Raw genomic sequence first — 16,987 nt, 5'->3', positions numbered from 1 at the left:
CGAGAGCGAGAGCGCACCTCCTCTGGGTTGCTGGGACCTTCCACCCCGCCTGAGGGCGGCTGAGGTGTGGTATATTGGTGGCGCTAGCTCGGTTAATGACACATGGGGTGGGGGCCTGGGGGGCTGGGGCGGGGACGGGGGCAGGGGCGTGGTGGCCAGGATGGAGATGGGGAATACAAAGGCGCTGGAGGGAGGTGGAGAAAGGGGACTCTGCGCTGCAGGGGGGGGAGTGTGTCAGGAGATGGCAGCATGGAGCTTCCTGCTGTCCTCTATGAGCTCTTGGTTTTAGAGTTAGACACACGCAAAGGTGCCAAATTTCACCATTTTCTTCCCCTGACAGATGGGGGAGTAACAGGTTACCTACAGAGCCTTCTCCCATGCCCCTTTCTGTGGGTGGTCACTGAAGCGGAGTAGACGCTGAGGTCTCCAAATTCTGTAGGGCCCAGGATCCCACTAAAGAACGAAGGGGCCTGCACAGCGGCCACAGAAAGAGTTGCGCACCAGGGTCATGGTAGGTAAGAAGATTTACTGAAACTTCTCGGCCACATTCAGTGCTGGGTTGGTGGGTACATTGGAGAGAGGCTGCATAACACTAGGCAGGTGGGGGGGGGGGCTGGAGGAAGCGATGTGGGCGAGTGGGAGCGGCTGTGCCTGCGCGGCTGGGATGCTGCGAAGAGGCGAGTGGGCGAGGGTGTGTGTGTGTGTGTGTGTGTGTGTGTGTGTACATTTAACAAGAAAAATGAACTGGAAGAAGAAATGCATTTTATCCCACTGCACATTGCAAAAGTCTCACGCCAGAAAAGCTAGACTTTCCTCTACCTATGGCATCAAAAGGGAGTAAAAAAATGATTGGATCACCCAGATTATAAATAAGGTTATTTGTTTCTCAAAAATCCCTATTAAAACATTAAATATCAGCTCTTTTGGGGAAGAAATACATTCATTTCGGGGAGACCTCAGGAAAGCGACTATCCTTCTGCTCCGCCCCAACCAAGTAGGGGAGGGGAAGCCCCAGAGGACGCTGAGGTTCCCTCCAGTTGAGCCAGGTAGCCACTCACATCATGCCACTGAAGGAGATGGCTAATGCACAATTTACAAATGAAACTGCATGTCCGTCAAATTAAACCCAATGGGAAACACGTGTGACCAGTCCTGTCCTTCACAGCCGTAGGGTGGGAGGAAGCAGGAGGAGAGGTGCCCACGATGGGAGCCTGGAAGCAGGGCTGGGAGAAGGTGCTCAAGGGCAGATTGGAAGCCTCCTCCTGCCCGCAGCTCCAGTTCCTCCAGCGCCGTGCACAGTGCGGGTGTGCACGGTGAGGTGCCTGGGGTGAGCACTCTGCAGGCTCTTGCGTGCCACCCCTTCTCCAAACCCTGCCTTCCCTTCCATTGGCTGCTGCTTCTTTCCATGCTTCTCTTGTCTTTTTGAAGGACAAAACAAAGAAGAGAGGCTGGAGGCTCCTAGAGTCAGCCGGGAAGCAGGGAACAGCCACGATGGCCTACAGGGTAGGAAGATTCCAAGTCATTCTGGCTCTGCTCTCTGAAGGTCTGTGGAGGGCCTGGAACATCTGAGGCGCTTCATTTGAGGATGGGAACATCTAGGTAAGACACCGTTGTCCTGCTGTCATAGGAACTGAGTTCTATGACCACCTAGTCCCAAAGTCACCTTGATATGGCTCCCAGTCCAGGTTCTCCTGGAGCCAACCCAGACGAAGGACTCCTTCAGCCTCTTATGGGTTGAGCCCAGTAGCTAACAATGTGTTTCCAGGAGAAAGAGAAGGAGGCCTTGCTGGCTCCCTTCCCCCCTCCCACTTCTGTGGTGGCTGTGCCCACAGACAGGCCCTGGGGCCCTGTAGAGTCCAGGTCCCACACTGGTCTGCAAGAGCTGTTGCTTCAGGCCCTCCCCTCCTCCAGCTTCTGATTATGCTTTTGGGATCCCTCTTGCCTTTGAGCAGAAATCCTTGGGGTGAGGGTGGTGTCACCCTTCCCTCTTAAGTCATCCCTTGGCAAAAGCCTACTCTGCAAACACCGGTCCACCTCTTGGTGCAGGGCTTGTACACAGTGAGGTACATGGGATCCACTGGCACCAACTGTCCTCAAGAATTGGGTAAATCCAGATCTCAGTCTTGTCTTTCCATAAAGACTGCTTGATGGCTCTGCCGATGGAGTCCGCTCCAGCTCTAGGGAAGCAGACTGCGTGTTCGCTGAAGCCTGGTGGTCAGGAAGGAGCAGGGGGTCTCCTCTGTGCCTCCTCAAGCTACTGATTTGGGGAAGTGAGGGCCCAGCTTCCTCAGTGCTGTCTGGCCACGCCCTCCCCCCACCCGGAACCCTCCTGATGCCACCCGTCTACAGCTCGGAGATCAGCACCACGTGGGCTGTGACTACTCCAGGGAGTCACTGTGTTCCAAGCCCAGGTCACTGACATTTGTGGTTTGCAGCTCATCAGCTTCCTCCTCAAGCTCCTCCTCCTCCTCCTCTTCCTCCATCTCGTCCTCATCCTCTTCTTCTGTCCCATCCAGAGAGTCATCATGCGCAGCCATCATAGCTTGCTGCATGGCCATGGTGGCATTGTCTGAGGACAGGGACTGCAGGTTGTCCAAATTGATGGAGCCTGCATGAGAAAGGGCAAAGGTCACAACCACACGAAGGCCATCATCAAGCCCAGTGGCCTCCAGGTTGGACAAGGTTGAATGGACAAGGTCATGGGGTGGTGAGCTCCTTGTAGCCAAGAGAACCCAACCCTAACTAGGCCATTCCCCCACCCCTTGCTCCTTAACCACTTCCTGTCCCCATGACGAACTGCAGCACTCCAGTCCCCATGTCCTCAGCCTCTCCCATATAAATGCAAGGGAGAGAGAGAAAGACAGTGAGCACTTAAATGGAGAAAAGCTGGTTACAGTAGGAGACACACTGCCAAGAAGGACGAGGTAAGTGTATGTGGAACAAGTGAATATTCTGAGAGGGCCTAATGGCAGTGCGTCTTTTGCTGCAATAAATTAAATGTATTTTTGTTTTAAAAACATTAAATGTATTTTTGATGAATTCTCATGGATCAAACACTTACGGCAATTTCTGTCAAACATCTTATAGTGCGTCCTCATCAACCTTATTAATCAGATTTGACACCAGGTGATTTCTGACTCTCCCCCAAAGTAAAAGAGACCATGAAAGGTAAGTGGTTTGAATCGATCCCGGACTTTGAAGTAGCCACAACAGTACGACTAAAGATGAGTCCTAAAGATGACTCCCAGAGCTGCCTCAGCACAGCTAGGATAAGCGTATTCAAAGGGCGGGGAAGATTTTAAAGGGGGCCGAATGATTGTGTCTTTGGCTGTAATACATTTTTAAAAATTTAAACATTCACCATATTTTTCGATCGCACCTCCGAGATGAAGCACTTTTGACTTTCTAATCATCCTGTAAGGCAGGAATTATTGTTCTGAAATGGAGTCTTAGAGAGTGAAGTCATTAGCTCGGCCTCACATGGTGACAGTCGTTGGGACTCTCTTGGGCTGCCCTGGCCCCAAGTCTGTTTATTTCAACCACAACCTATAAGGTGCTGCCTCCATACTGAGCCTTGTACAACCACAGACAGGCACGGATGGATGCACGGATGCGTGTGTGCACACTCGCACACCTCCACCCTGCTGCTCACACACCCGTGTGCTAGCTTCACACACCCAGCTCTAAAGCGTCTGTCAGATTGAATTATTCATTGTGTACTAGGGGCTGGCAATCAGGAGATATGTGTGGGGCTGTGAGGCAGAAGCTGGGAAAGCGGAGCTCTTCCTGGCCTCTGTTCGCAAGCCAGCTGCCTGCGTGGTATTTATAGATGGCCTGGGTCTTGGGGAGCTGTGCGGGCACTGAGTGCGCTGAGCTGTGGGGGCGGTGGAGGAGCGGAGGGGCTCTGCTGAGCAGCCACTGACTGCCTCCAGCTCCCACCTTTCCAAGGGACCGCTTCAGCTTGCAATAAGGGGTACAAAGGCATCCCCTTCTTTAAGGATCTGATGGAGATGTGGGAGGGACAGCCACATGGTTCCAAGTAGGGAGCCGATCCTTGAATCTGCTTTCCAGGAGCCCTCCCCTCAGGTGCCCTCAGCCCAGCTCCTACCGTCGGGGTTTGTCCCTGGGGTGCCGCCCTGCTGCTGTAGCACACCAGCAGCGATGGAGTTGGGCCAGAATCTTTGGGTGGGCCGGTGCTGAGACTTGATCTTCTTGGCTTTGGGGGCAGGGTCTGGGTTGCTGGCATCGAGCATGGGCTGCAGAATGCGTCTCCGGGCGTTGATGAACCTGTCCAGGGTAAAAGTGGTGACCAGGTTAGTTCCCATGTGGGCAATGCTGGTGGGGGCTGGCAGCAGAGAGGGCTAGGCTGTCCCAGACTTCACTGGGCAGAGTGGGTGTTGTTTCAGTTCAGGAGGTGGAAGCAGAGACAAGGGCCGAGTTACTAAAAGGAGCTCATGGAATCCCCTGGGGCTTGGTCCCTACCAAGTAATTAGGGAAAAACACATGTGGAGAGATCAGAAATGCAATCAAAATCTGTCAGGATGGAACAGAGGAGGAAAAAGATGAAGTCATGGGCGCCAGCCTCCGACTTCTCTGCAGAGGGCTGAAGGCTCAGATCTGGGACCCCGTCTCTAGAGTCCACTGCCATCCAGCTGGACACAAGCAGATGGAGAAAGCCGAGATCCCTGAGAATGGTGGCTCTCACCCTCCTTTCTGCTCCTAAGTTTATCAGAATGCTCTCGTTTCAGTTCACACGAAAGGTATAGGCCTAGGAATTTCAGCCCATTTCTGTGGGACAGGTGGGGCAGGACTCTTGCGTCAGAAAATTCCAGGGATGCACCTGACACAACTGACCAGCAGAGGGCGCGAAGAAGCTGCAAATGGATCCATAGATGCCAATGTTGATTTTGCCATTAGCCCAAGGAGCAGAATCGGCCTGGCAGCCAGCTGGGCTCAGCCTGAAGCAAGTCCAGGCATTCTATCTCTTTCCCCTGCTCTCCGCTCCTTTGCCAAGTATGTGGCCCTTGGATCTGAGAGCCTTTGGGCAGGTGATGCTAACTCACCAGTTGTTTACTTGCAGGAGTGTGAGGTTTGTCTGGGCTGCGATCTGTCTCTTCTCGTCCTCCGTGGGGTAGGGGTGCTGAAATGAGAGGCGAAGGGCTAGTGAGGAGTGTGCGCGTAGCAGCAGGTCCCTCTGGAGGCCATCCCTGTGTCATGGGAGGCGCCCTGGCCCTGTCAGCCCTCGTGGATCGGGAGCCCAAGCTGTGGAAAGTGCACTATTTGCTGCTCAGAGGCGACGGGGCTTGGGCTTAGGCAGAGACCCCCAGTGCCTGCGGTTCCCTCAGGCCAGCTTCCCAGTGAGCACCAGAGTGGGTGCCATAAGGACAGCCCCCAAGGCACCTCTGCGCCCCTTTCACTTGACGCAGCAGGCGGGCCTGCCTTCTCAGTGCTAGGGCTTACAGCTGGCTCCGGGGCCCACGGAAGATGGAAACTGCGGTGAATAGATCAATTCAATTTAAATTAACTGATATTTACTAAGTGTACAGGTTTATGCTAGCCATTCTTAGGAGACGCAAGATAAATATCATGATAGCAGCATTGGTCCAGGACTTTATAACCTAAGAAATAGCTTTGTACACTTAACTTCATTTAATCGCGCCTGTCCTTTGTCAGATAGGCAGGTTAGCGATTTTTCTTTTGAGACAGGGTCTCGCCATGTAGTTCAGGCTGCTCTTGAACTTACTGTGTAGCCCAGCCGGCCTCACACTCAAGGTGACCCTCCTGGCTCGGCCTCCCGAGTGCTGGGATTACAGGTGTGCACCGCCCCACCTGGCGAGGAAGCGTATTCCCCTCTTTGCAGATGAAGGGACGGAATGACTTTCCCCCTGCTGTTCAACTTGTGGCACCTCAGTCCTGCCGACTGTGGCCCCGTCTTCTCACAGCACCACCTGGTAGGCCTGAGTCTTTGGGGAGAGGGTGCGTGGTCTAGGTGACTTCATGAGGGCACCATGTATATGAATGTGTCCCCAGTGCCTTGCACATACAAGTGACTGCCAAGCGAATTAAAAATAAAAAGCAGTAGGTGCCGTGGCTGGAAGCTTAGGGGTGCTGTGTGATAGCGTTAGTGTGCGTGCAGTGCTGACTGGGTCCCAAAGAATGAGGGAGTCTGAGGAAGGCGTCTGGGGGCCGCTGGGGCTGAGCCACGGACACTAGGTCTACGCGTCTCAGATCTTCCACAGGTCCCGGGGTCGTGTCTGGCACCCAGTGGGCACAGCCAACACCTGAATAGGTCAGAGCTTTGCTCTAGAGACTAGGGGAGACTTGGGGGCCACGCAGCACCCCCAGACCAGGGTCATTCTTTCTGACTGTGCTGGTAATACAAGGTCCCAGAGATCGAGACTGAGGCGACATCCTGAGCAGCTGCGAGGTCTTGGGTTGCTGCTTAACCATGCATCAGAAAGCCAGTGCTTAAATGAAATTGTGCTTGGAATAAAGGGCTCAATAAAAAAAGGTAGTTCTCCGTGTTATTATGATGGGATAATGTGGGCAGGGTGTTTAAAGCTCTCCAAGGAAGGAGTCGGATGGACTGCCTCGGAAGTGCCCTCGTTCCCAGTGACAAAGGTGAGCAACCTCTTTGGCCGGCCTCCGCATCCCCTGACTGCAGCAGTCAGGATCACATAGTGTTTTAATTCACACTTCTGACCCTGACCACCAGGCCAGGCAGCTTGGGACTTGTGATTCATGCAATGTTAAGATTCTAACAAGAGGGAAGGTACATCAGTGCTCCAGGAACCAAGCTCGTGCTAATTGGGAAGCAGCAGAGGGCGGCTGGAAGGGGAGGCCGCAGGCCCTGAGGGCAGAGGCGAGGACCGGAGACCCCCCCACTCAGGGCAAGGAGCCAAGCGGCCTCTTCATCCACAGCCAACCAGGCTGGGAGCCAGAGTTCTCCCTTATCATCCGCAGGGCACTGGTTCTAAGACCCATGGGTGCTCCAGTGCTTGTGTAAAGTAATGCCGCATTTGTATACAATATAATGCCCAACCTTCTGTGCCCTTTAAGTTACCTCTATGTTACTTACGATACCTCAGACAATGTAAATACTATGGCAGTAGTTGTTAGACTGCATTATGTAGGAAATAATGACAAGGAAAAAATCTGTACATGTTCAGTACTGGCCCATACGCTTTCAAATGTTTCCAATTCCTAGTTGGTTGAATCTGAAGATATGGAACCTGGCATACGAGGGCTGAGCGCATGACAGGAACACAGTGGTCTTTTCCCTTCAGCCTTGCGCATGCTGTCCCCACCACTGGGATGCTCTTCCTCCTTCCTTTCCACTTCTGGCCTTTCTGAGTCGCAGTGAGTCTGTCACCTGTCATATCCTCAGAGAGGCTTTTCCCAAAGTCCTGAGGCAAAGTTGGTCACACTGCCTCTGAAAGAGGGCATGGAGCCAGTCATATGGTCATATGTACCCCTAGGAGGCACTCCCGCTCCACTCCCTGTCTCCTGCTGCAGGGTTCAGGTCAACGATTCTGTATGCGCACAGGGAGGAGACGCAGACTTGTTTCCTGGGTAGAACTGGGCTGGCCTTGCTGAGCAAGCTGGGTCATTGGCCCACCCTGGCCAGGTGTCTGCTGCATCCTGGGTGCAGGCAGTGGAACATATCTGATGTTAAGAGCGTTTCTGTGGGGCCGGGGAGGTGGCTCAGTAGAATAAGCGCTTGCCTGACAAGCACAAGGGCCTGAGTTCAATACCCGGTTCCGCAAAAAAAAAAAAAAAAAAAAAAAAAAAAAAAAGAGTGTTTCTGCTTAGATGGCAAGGGGTGGACATCTCTATTAAAGGGGAGTTCAAACACCCTGGAATGGTAAGAGAAGGATGGGCAGGACTTATCCAGAAAAATCTCCTGAGGGAGGAGGTCCCTGTCTTTGAAGAGTAACCAAGACACTGCAGTAGAGGAAGAGGAGATGAAGGCAGGCTCCGTGGGCCAGGACTCAGAGTTAAGTCGGTCTAGGAAAAGTCCCAGAGAGGGAGGCGTCCAGGCCCCATGGAAGGATGCTGTTGCTGTTTCTGAGGAGGCTTCTAACGGGCTGTCACAAGGGCTTACCACGCTCCCATCTAATGGAGAGCTACGAAGGGTGGTGCAGGCACAAACTGCGTGATGGTTCTCTTAGGAATGAGAATACAAGCCCCCAACTACCTCACTACCGGCCCCACCTCTTCCCAGAGCCCCAGCTCAGGAGGTGCACAGTGCAGGTGGCAGCTGAGCAGCGGCATTTAGCCCAGCCTTGGGAACAGGTGCGTCAGCCAGAACATTCCGGGCACCACCTCGGAGTGCTCATGGGAGCGGCCCAGCTTGTACACGTCTCGGACCACATGAGTCCTGAGGACAAAACTAAAATAGTACTGGCCCCTGGACAGAAGGGATTGGGTCAGTGCTGCTTATAGCGCCACTGGAGAGGTTTGGGGCCAAGGACGGAGGAGGAATGAATGAGGTCACGGGAAGGCACTGAGCCTGGTAGCTGCTCTCTGATTATTTGGAGCAACTCTTCTGGAAGAGGATGGAGAGGGCCCAGGCAGCACTGTTCTGGAAATGGACAGTACTCCTTAAACAAGAAGTGAAAATGTTCCAGATCACTTTTCAGAGCCAGTTGAAGACGCCATAATTGAACAGTGCTACCTGGTGGTAAAGAGCCCGTGGAGATCGGTCAAGCTCTGCCTGTCTTGGCAGCCGTGGGACCTCGGGTCCTTGTTTTATGTCTTCCAGCCTTAGCTGACTCTGCTTACCAGGGGAACAGCAAAATGACACTCATCTCTTGGACTTGGGCATGGCTTAGAGATGGCACTGGTACACGTGTGCCACTGACTCACCACTCAACTCCCTGAAGCATCCTAGATGTCACAGGGCTGAGTATTTAGGGGCCCCAGAAGCTGAAAAGTGCAGCATTTATACTACGTGGGTGTTTCGTGGCACTGTAGCTGCCACCAGGAAGTTCCTGTGAAATCTAACCTACGTCCCTCCTGCTGTCTCTCCTACTTCCCTTTACAGCTCCAAAGCACAGAGTCATCTGGCCTCGGATGACAGTGAAAGTGGCTTTCAGAGTGAAGAGTGATTTGTGCCTGGGCCTGGTCAGAAGGAAGTGACGCCTGCTCTGGTTCCTAGTTCCCTGGCCGCTTTTTCCATCAGACCCACCTGTGATTGTCCTTCCCCCTCCCAGCCCACGCACTTCTCATCATGAGGCTGGCCAGGTCACCAAGGGGCTACGGGGCGCAGCCTGTGGGAGTCAGCAGACCCTGTGCCGTCTCTGGAGAGGCCTGGAGTCCAGCTCACAGCAGGCGCCTTTGTTCACATTTCCAGCCATCACTGGCATGCTCTTTCTTCTCCCCACGCCTGACAATTGTGGGGCTCCGGGCCACCGTGTGCCACCCACTGCTCAGGAGGGGAGACCCCCTAGCGAGAGGTGACTGGCAGGTGAGGGGCCCTAAGCAAACATGTTCCATTGCCTCTGAGATGCCACTGAGGGAGGGTGTACCCCGATTCCAAAGGTGCTGAAATGGAACAGGAAGCCTGGAGGAGGAGGAAGAGGACTGTGACAGTTTCTTCTGCTATAACTGGTTTGGACCTTCCATTATTTTTTCTCTCCTTTTTGCCCCTGTTCTTTTTAAGCCAGGCAAATACAAAGAACTAAGATGCTTAGTCTCATGTCTTATCACAAAACAAACACTTGCGTAACCACTCCCAAGTCCAGAGCTAGAGTACTACAGAAAGCCAAGCACCTGTTATGCCCTCTCTCGACCTCCCCATAGATCTCCATCTATGATGGTGATTATCTGCTTACTTTTCTTTATAGTTTTATCATCTGTATCACATCCTTCAACACGATGGCTCAGTTTTGCTTGGGTTTTTTAGGACAGGGTCTACAGGGTCTCACTGCGTAGATCAGACTTATAGTGATGCTTCTGTTTACAGCCTCCCAAGTGCTGGGATAACAGGCACACACCACCATACCCAGTCTCAACAGCCATCTCAGCATGCCCCAGGGGTGAGGCTGGCACCGCAAACCCGGGGATTGAACTCACGGCCCCTGCATCTGCCTAAGCAGGTGCTTTAGTCCACTGAGCTATTTGGCCAGACCTTTGCTTGGGTTTTGAAACTCAATCTAATCTTTCATCCATGGCTGTTCTGGGTGACTGTCAGTAATTCTCTTTTGTTGCTACATAGCTTTCTGTGGTAAAAATCCACCTTTCTCTGTTCATCTTTCTGCAGTCTCAAAAATAATTCTCTCTCCCTCTGGTTTCTTTTTCAATCCATTCTTCATGCTGCAGCAAAATCGGTCCTTCCCAACTTCTCCTGGCCCACCCCTACCCCTGTTTAAGTCGAGCCCCTTCCAACAAGGTCCGACCGTTTACCCTACCTGGATTCCTTACACTGCAGGGTTAATCTGTGGAGTTATCTGTCACCCAGACAGGCAGGCTGCAAGATGTTGGGAAAGGGGATGACGTCTTCTCTCGCCACCCTGCTTAGATCTGAGAATGCCTGCTTGCTGCATAGTAAGCATTTGATGTGTATTTGTTGAGTGAGTGAACACAGTGCTCAGGGTAGCTGGGTTCCTTTGCTTCCAAGTGTCTGCAGATGTGAAGGTGGGTGAGTGGGGCATCAGTGGCTCAGACCCCTTTTGATTTTACCTAGAGGTGGGCTGCCCTACTTACTAACTTCAAATGGCTATTAAATGTGTATAGGGGAGGAGAAGGAGGGGCGTGATTAAGAGCCTATTGAGGCCTACTGGTTGCCTCCATGAAGGGGTGGGACAGCAGCACTATGGGAAGAGGGTAACTATGGGCTGTGGAACCAGATGGCCCAGGTTCAAATCCCTGTTCCCCCTCTCAGCAGCTCAAGACTTTGGGCAAGTTTTCTTTTCCATAATATGGAAAATCATCCTGTATGCCTCTAGGATGCTGCAGGGACTCTACGAGTTAACAGTATTTGAAGGTATTTAGAACAGCACCTGGCATAGACTGTGAGTATTCATTAAAAGATAAACAGGTGAGCAAGCCCTTGGCCTGATGCAAGGGCTCTGTCTGGAAGGCCCGCGTTGTTTCCTGGCAGCTGGTGTGAGCCTCCCAGCGGCGCTCGGCACCGAGGCACTGGGCTCCTTTGTCTAAGAGGCGCCACGTCCCACGTGCTCTGGGACCACGCCAGGCCTGTGCACACGCAAAGCGTGTGCTTTCTTCTAAGGTGGGCTCCAGGCTTCTTGAGGGATGCTGAGAGGATGTAAATCTCCTGCTGCATTTTCAGGAGCAATGGCTGAGGCTCGGGGCAGCCTCTCCCTGCTTTCTCAACTCGCCCAGCACTCGTCTGCTGCCAACAAGGTCCCTGTGAGGTGGAGACTGACCAGTTCCTCCTGCCCTGGACTCACTGACAGTGTGGCACAAGCCCTACCTGGCACTGCGGCTATGGGCTGTGCCTCAGACATGCTCACGTCCTCCTAGAGAGCCACACAGCTTCTGTATTTGTCCCTATAGCAAAGCGTGTGTGAGAGAAACAGTCTCATGTCACAGACAGGGACCAGGGGACTAGCATTTCTCTGGTACCAAGTGACAACTACAGTCAACCTGGCTGGCCTGACCCCAGCCTCCTGAGTGTCTCCACACAGGTCCTGCAGAATAGATACCTGCACAGCCTCGGGGGGAAGACCCATCCTGGCCTTGCCATGGGACCACAAGAACTGGCAAGCTCCTTCAGGGAGAACAAGGGAAAAGAGGATTCAGGATCAGCATGCACTGCGGGGGACTGGTCAGTCCCTTCAGGTGGCACTGATGCTTATTGGAGAGACAGCTGTCATCCAAATGAACCTTCCTTTTCTCTTCCTATGCAATCCGAAATCCTAGCTATCTGTAAGGCCCGACCCAGATGCTAGCTCCTCCACCAGACCTTGTTATCAGAGCCCAAAAGCCCCAGACTCCAGCCCCTCCCACAGGACAGGAGCTCTTTAGACCAGCACACCCCAAATCAGGTGCGAGTGTGCCAAGAGGGGGCACCTGGCAATGGCTTGGTGGGCGCAAGCAGCTGAGGGAGTTTCCTGCCATTTTCTGTGTGTGCCACCCTGAAGAAGGTGGAGACACCTGGCTCTGCAGTGTCACCGTCATGCAGTGGGCTGCCTCTGCTCTGGTGGGAGGGAACAGCTCTCTGTGGCACTCACATCTGCCGTGCTGTCTCCCCCAGAACCCTCCAGAGTCCCACTGAAGTCTGCCGGGCTCTCTCCCACCCCACAGACACAGCTGCTACCCTTTGTGAGACACCTGTGGCTGGTGGCACACCTCGTGGACGCGTGCAATGTGGAGAGTACCTGCCCTGCGCTCTCACTGCCTTCCTGGGCAGTCCTTCCCATTTCATGCCTGAGAAAACAGAGCTCAGAAGGGCTAAAACACTGGCCCAGGCCTTAGCTAGGAGTACAAGACATAGCTGGGATGCACACTTCTGGTCTCTTATAGCACTTACCTCTGCTTTGGGCCGCCTGTCAGGCACTGTGCTGTGCTGAGCACATTCCTGGTCATCTTCACTACAGGTAGGTAGAACTAGCTCTGCTTTTTTTTTTTTTTTGCGGTACTGGAGGTCAAACTTGGGACCTTGCGCTTGCCAGGCAAGCGTTTGTGCTGCTGAGCTATCTCCCCAGCCCTTGCTCTGCTTTATGAAGAGGCGTTCAAGCCCTAAGGAGTTGGTTGGCCTGTTTAGGGTCATAGAGTGGAGAAAGTACAGAGCCGGACCCACTTCGGGGCTCTCCGCCCCCAGAACTCTTGCTCCTCACAGTGTGCCTTAAGGAACAGGCTTCTTCCACTTTGTGTTTGTACAGACCACATACCCCTGGGCCCTGCGAGGTTCCCCAGGTGTCATGTTTCCTGTTTGTCACTTGAATACTGTCCCCATCCTGCCTGCTTGGCTCTGATGTCAAGGGACCTTCTGCAGCCCGATGCTCAGTGCTGGGCACACTATTTGTGTAATGGCGCTTGGATTCCTCAGGGGCTGGCCTCCTTTGGGCCATGTACATCAGGCTTTGTCTACACAAAGGTGTAGGTGGGGACATCACTTGAGCCAGGGGATCCTTGTTGCCCCAGCCCCCTGTGTGAAGCTGGAGCTCCATGGGAGGCCACTCATTCCGGGCCTGCTAGTGAGGGCACGGGCAGGCGACGCGTAATCTCCCTGTTGCTCCAGCCCGGTGTGCACTGGGAACGCAGGTGCATGCCCTTACACTGGCTTTCAGTCCTTTTTTCTCATGTTTTGTGGTGCTGGAGATTGTGCTGGGGACGGAGGCTAGGATCTCAGGCATGCTAGCAAGCGCTCTACCACGGAGCTGCCTCTTCAGCCTGGTCGATGTGTATAACTTATTCCTCCTATTAAATTATCAGCCCACGACTGCTGACAGCATGTCTCACACCTGAATTTAGGCACTTGTGAAAAGGAGTGCCACTTGGAATACACATTGCACTTCCCCCAAGAAACAAGGTAGTTTTGCAACAGGCAGTGTTCCCGGCCGGCCCCAAAGGCCAGTTTGGTTTAAGGAGGTCTGTTCAAGTGAAGGGGAGGCGCAGGGATTGGAAGAAGCCAGCAAGAGATCTGCTTCTGCTATGAGGGGCAGAATGAGAGTGGGCTGACCCTGAGGCTGGCGGGCGTGGACTCTCAGCACGAACTTTTCCTGCCCTGTCCACTTCCCGGCGCGTCCCTGTGTCACCCAAGTCAGTGTTCTGAACCCGAGGCCTCCGCACCCAGGACTTCAAGGTTAAGTTCAGTTCCACGATGCTGTTAATGAGGCTTTTGTCAGTGTCTCAAAAGAGACAGGGTCCTAGAGGTGTTTGGAACAACGGCTGGGAGGGCGTCCCCTGGAGGCCCACTCGGGGTGGCTTCCTCAGCGGGCGGGGCTCACCTGTGGTCTCCAGGAGGCACCTGCGTTCCTCACGTGAAGCCAGTCTTAGCTGAGCGGGAGGAGGAAAGCGGGCTTCGAGCAAATTCACACTAACTGAGTGAATGGCAGCCACGTGGCCTCCCCACAGGCCTCTGCTTTTCCCAAGGATTAATTTAATTTTTATTAATTTTATTTATTTATTTATTTATTTATTTATTTATTGGCAGAACCAGGGATTGAACTCACGCCCTTGCGCTTGCCAGGCAAGCGCCTATTCTACTGAGCCATCTCCCCGCCCCCCCAAGATTAATTTAAAATGGGCATCTGATCAGTGGAATTTCAGACAGTCTGAGCAAGTGAAAGGAAAAACGAGCAGACAACATATTCCTGAACAAGAGCAGGCAGGTTCGCTATGCCATTTCTTTCTTTCTGGGGCGTCCCTACTTCCCTCCACAGATTCCCTAGTAGTGTACAGATTTCAGCGTTTTTCAAGGTTCAGCGCATTGCGAGGAGCCGTGGGCACTGGGGCCGGGACCTGCTTTTCTGATCTTCATAGCTGCGCCTGTGTCAGGTGAAGACACCGCCACAGCCACTACCTCATTCTGTCCTGTCAGCTGGACATCGTGGTCCCGTCTAACAGTACAGGAAACTCAAGCTTAATGGGATCAGCAACTCACTTCCGCTGCCCTGGTGAGGGAGTGGGCAGGTGAATCTCAAGCCCAGTTCCTACAGCAGGTCCCAGATCTTTCCATGAACCACATTCTTTGGGTTTCTAAGTCAGTGAGCCCGTGACGAGGATGTCCACATAATTCCTTTGAGACCTCCCTCAGTGTCCCACACAGGGGAGGTGATGACATGCAAAGGGTGTTTGTGGAGGAGTTTCAGGCAAAGCCAAGGTGCCAAGGCACCTGGCTGGACTCCCCCCACGTGCCCTCCTTGGCTGGGAGCCCAGGGCCGGGCACAAGCTGTACCAGGGTGCGCAGCTGCTCTCTGTCCCCTGCTGGGGGAGCAGAGCTGGGAATCTGACAAAGTGTCTGAGGCACAGTGACAGGCTCAGCAGCGCTCCTCGTAAGCCACAAGGTGGAAACAACCAAAATGTGATACACCCACACAATGGGAGAGCTGTTCTGTCACAAACGGAATGAAGTACGTGACAGCCTGACAGCATGACGCTAAGCGAAAGAAGCCATATGCAGAGGAGCGTGCTGCATGCTTTGACTTGTGAAGTGTCCGGGTAAACACAGGGAGACAGTGTAGCCCGCAGGTTGCTGGGGCTGGGGCTCGTGGGTGTGGGGTTTTGTTTTCGGGGGATGAAGACATTCTGGAATTAGATAGTGGTCATGGTTGCACAACTTTTTAAATATGGTAAACCCAGTTTAAAAGGGTGAATTTTATGGCATTGAGTTATGTTCCAGATACAGGGAAGGCTCCTGGTACCTCTTGTGCATTCAGCTGTTGGGCCACCCCAGAGTTCATACGAGGGCCTGGAGTGGGCTCCTCGGGGCTGAGGGGAAGATGGGGGAGGGGAGGGCAGGGAGCGGAGCCCAGCCGGGCCCTGGCCGGACGCCTCCCCAGGCTGACATGTGATGGATAGAGACGGGCGGAGGAGAGCTCAGGGCGGCGAGGTCTGAAAGCTGTGCGTTACAAATCCTATATGCTTCTCCCAGATAGGGGTCTGTGCCTCAGCTGAGGGCTGAGGCTTTCCCTTGCGCTACCTAGACTTTGCATGGGAGCAGAGCAACAGCTGCGGCTTCGAAGGTCAGGGTGCAGGCAACTGGTGGGAGGTGACAGCCTTGGGCCCCAGAGTTCTGGGTTCAAATCCAGAGCAACCTTGTGAAATGGGCTGCCCTCTCTGACTCTCAGTGTTGTTGTGGGTTACATGGGGGCAACAGCAGTGCCGGCTCTCAGCGTGCTGGGTGGGGTAATGGGACGACGACGCAGGAGAGCACCAATCACAGACTGGCTCACAGCAGTGGTCACAGCAGGGAGGCTGCTGTGGAGGAGAGCAGGCCACGGGGCTGGTTCTCCTCCAGGACCGCCCTGTGCACAGACAGCAGCCTCAAAGGGCTGGTGCGCACATGGCAGCAGAGCAGGGCCCTGGGTGGACAGGAGCAGGTCAGGATGGGCTGGATCAGAGCCGCAGGGTGGGGGCCGAAGCGGAGAGGGCAACAGCCCCTCAATCCTCGGCTCCTGCGCCCCACCGCCTGCGCTTCTCCCCTGCCCGACCCGAATGATCTCTTCCTGCAAGACTTCAGCCGCTTTCAGCCAACACACGGTAGCAAGAAAATGTCAGTGGATTCTTCAGGGACCCAGAAGCCGGCAGCTAGTGGACAGAGCATCCGTGTCGCTGCAGCCTCCCAGCAAAGATGTCTCTGAGGTTTAGCCTCCACCCTAGGAGCTCGCTAGCCTCTGCACATCTGCGTGTGGCTGCTAGTGCCACAGCAGAGGGAATGACAAGAAGCCTCGGCCACAGGACAAAAAGAATGGGGAGAAAGAAAAACCCAATAAACTAACTTCTGCCTGAGGGAAGGAAGATGACAGGAAAAAACAAAACAAAACAAAACAAAACGCTATTTACCCTGGAAGTGTTCTAAATCAGTATCTACTTAGCCAAGGTGGCAGGTGACCCAGTGCTGTCCAGTTTTTCTACACAGCCCCAAAGCCAGTGCCAACGCGTGCCTGGGCGGAATGGGCTCTCTGTAGGCACGATTGGAGCAGTTGCGTTACCTGCTCACCGGCAAGCAGGCAGCGGATGCCAATGATGCATGCTGCTGCAGTTCTCTAACTGAGTGACCTACGCTGTAGACAAATGAAGCATGAGCACAGAAAGGGTGATTGTTGCTGGGAAAACCAGGTAGAATGCTTGGGAAAGACCTGCGAGTCCACTGGCCTCCGATGCCGTTTCCTTGTTCCCGCAGTAGTGTGCTTGATAAACCGAGATAAACCGGCACTCTGAATCACTTCTTTTGGAACTGCTCATTTTCCCCTAGGCAGCATCTCCCATGTACACATGACATGCATTAACAAGCTTCTTCTTCTTCTTCTTCTTCTTCTTCTTCTTCTTCTTCTTCTTCTTCTTCTTCTTCTTCTTC

General features: G+C 53.6%; 1 protein-coding gene across 3 annotated transcripts in view; it reads right to left on the bottom strand.

Moving 5' to 3' along the window:
- Positions 1–745: 745 nt before the first annotated feature.
- Pknox2 (PBX/knotted 1 homeobox 2) overlaps positions 746–16,987 on the bottom strand; it is a 264,725-nt gene continuing 248,483 nt past the window's right edge. For all 3 annotated transcript variants that reach the window (XM_023701477.1, XM_023701478.1, XM_004641385.2), the window contains 3 exons: positions 5,064–5,140; positions 4,109–4,287; positions 746–2,608 (listed from right to left, as the gene is read on the bottom strand). In XM_023701477.1, the coding sequence (XP_023557245.1) occupies positions 2,379–2,608; positions 4,109–4,287; positions 5,064–5,140 (486 nt within the window). In that variant the 3' untranslated portion in view covers positions 746–2,378. The remainder of the gene's footprint in view (positions 2,609–4,108; positions 4,288–5,063; positions 5,141–16,987) is intronic.

The sequence above is a fragment of the Octodon degus genome, unplaced genomic scaffold (genome assembly GCF_000260255.1).
Source record: "Octodon degus isolate 3935 unplaced genomic scaffold, OctDeg1.0 scaffold00136, whole genome shotgun sequence".
Lineage (NCBI taxonomy): Eukaryota > Metazoa > Chordata > Mammalia > Rodentia > Octodontidae > Octodon > Octodon degus.
This window is presented reverse-complemented; position numbering and strand designations above follow the sequence as displayed.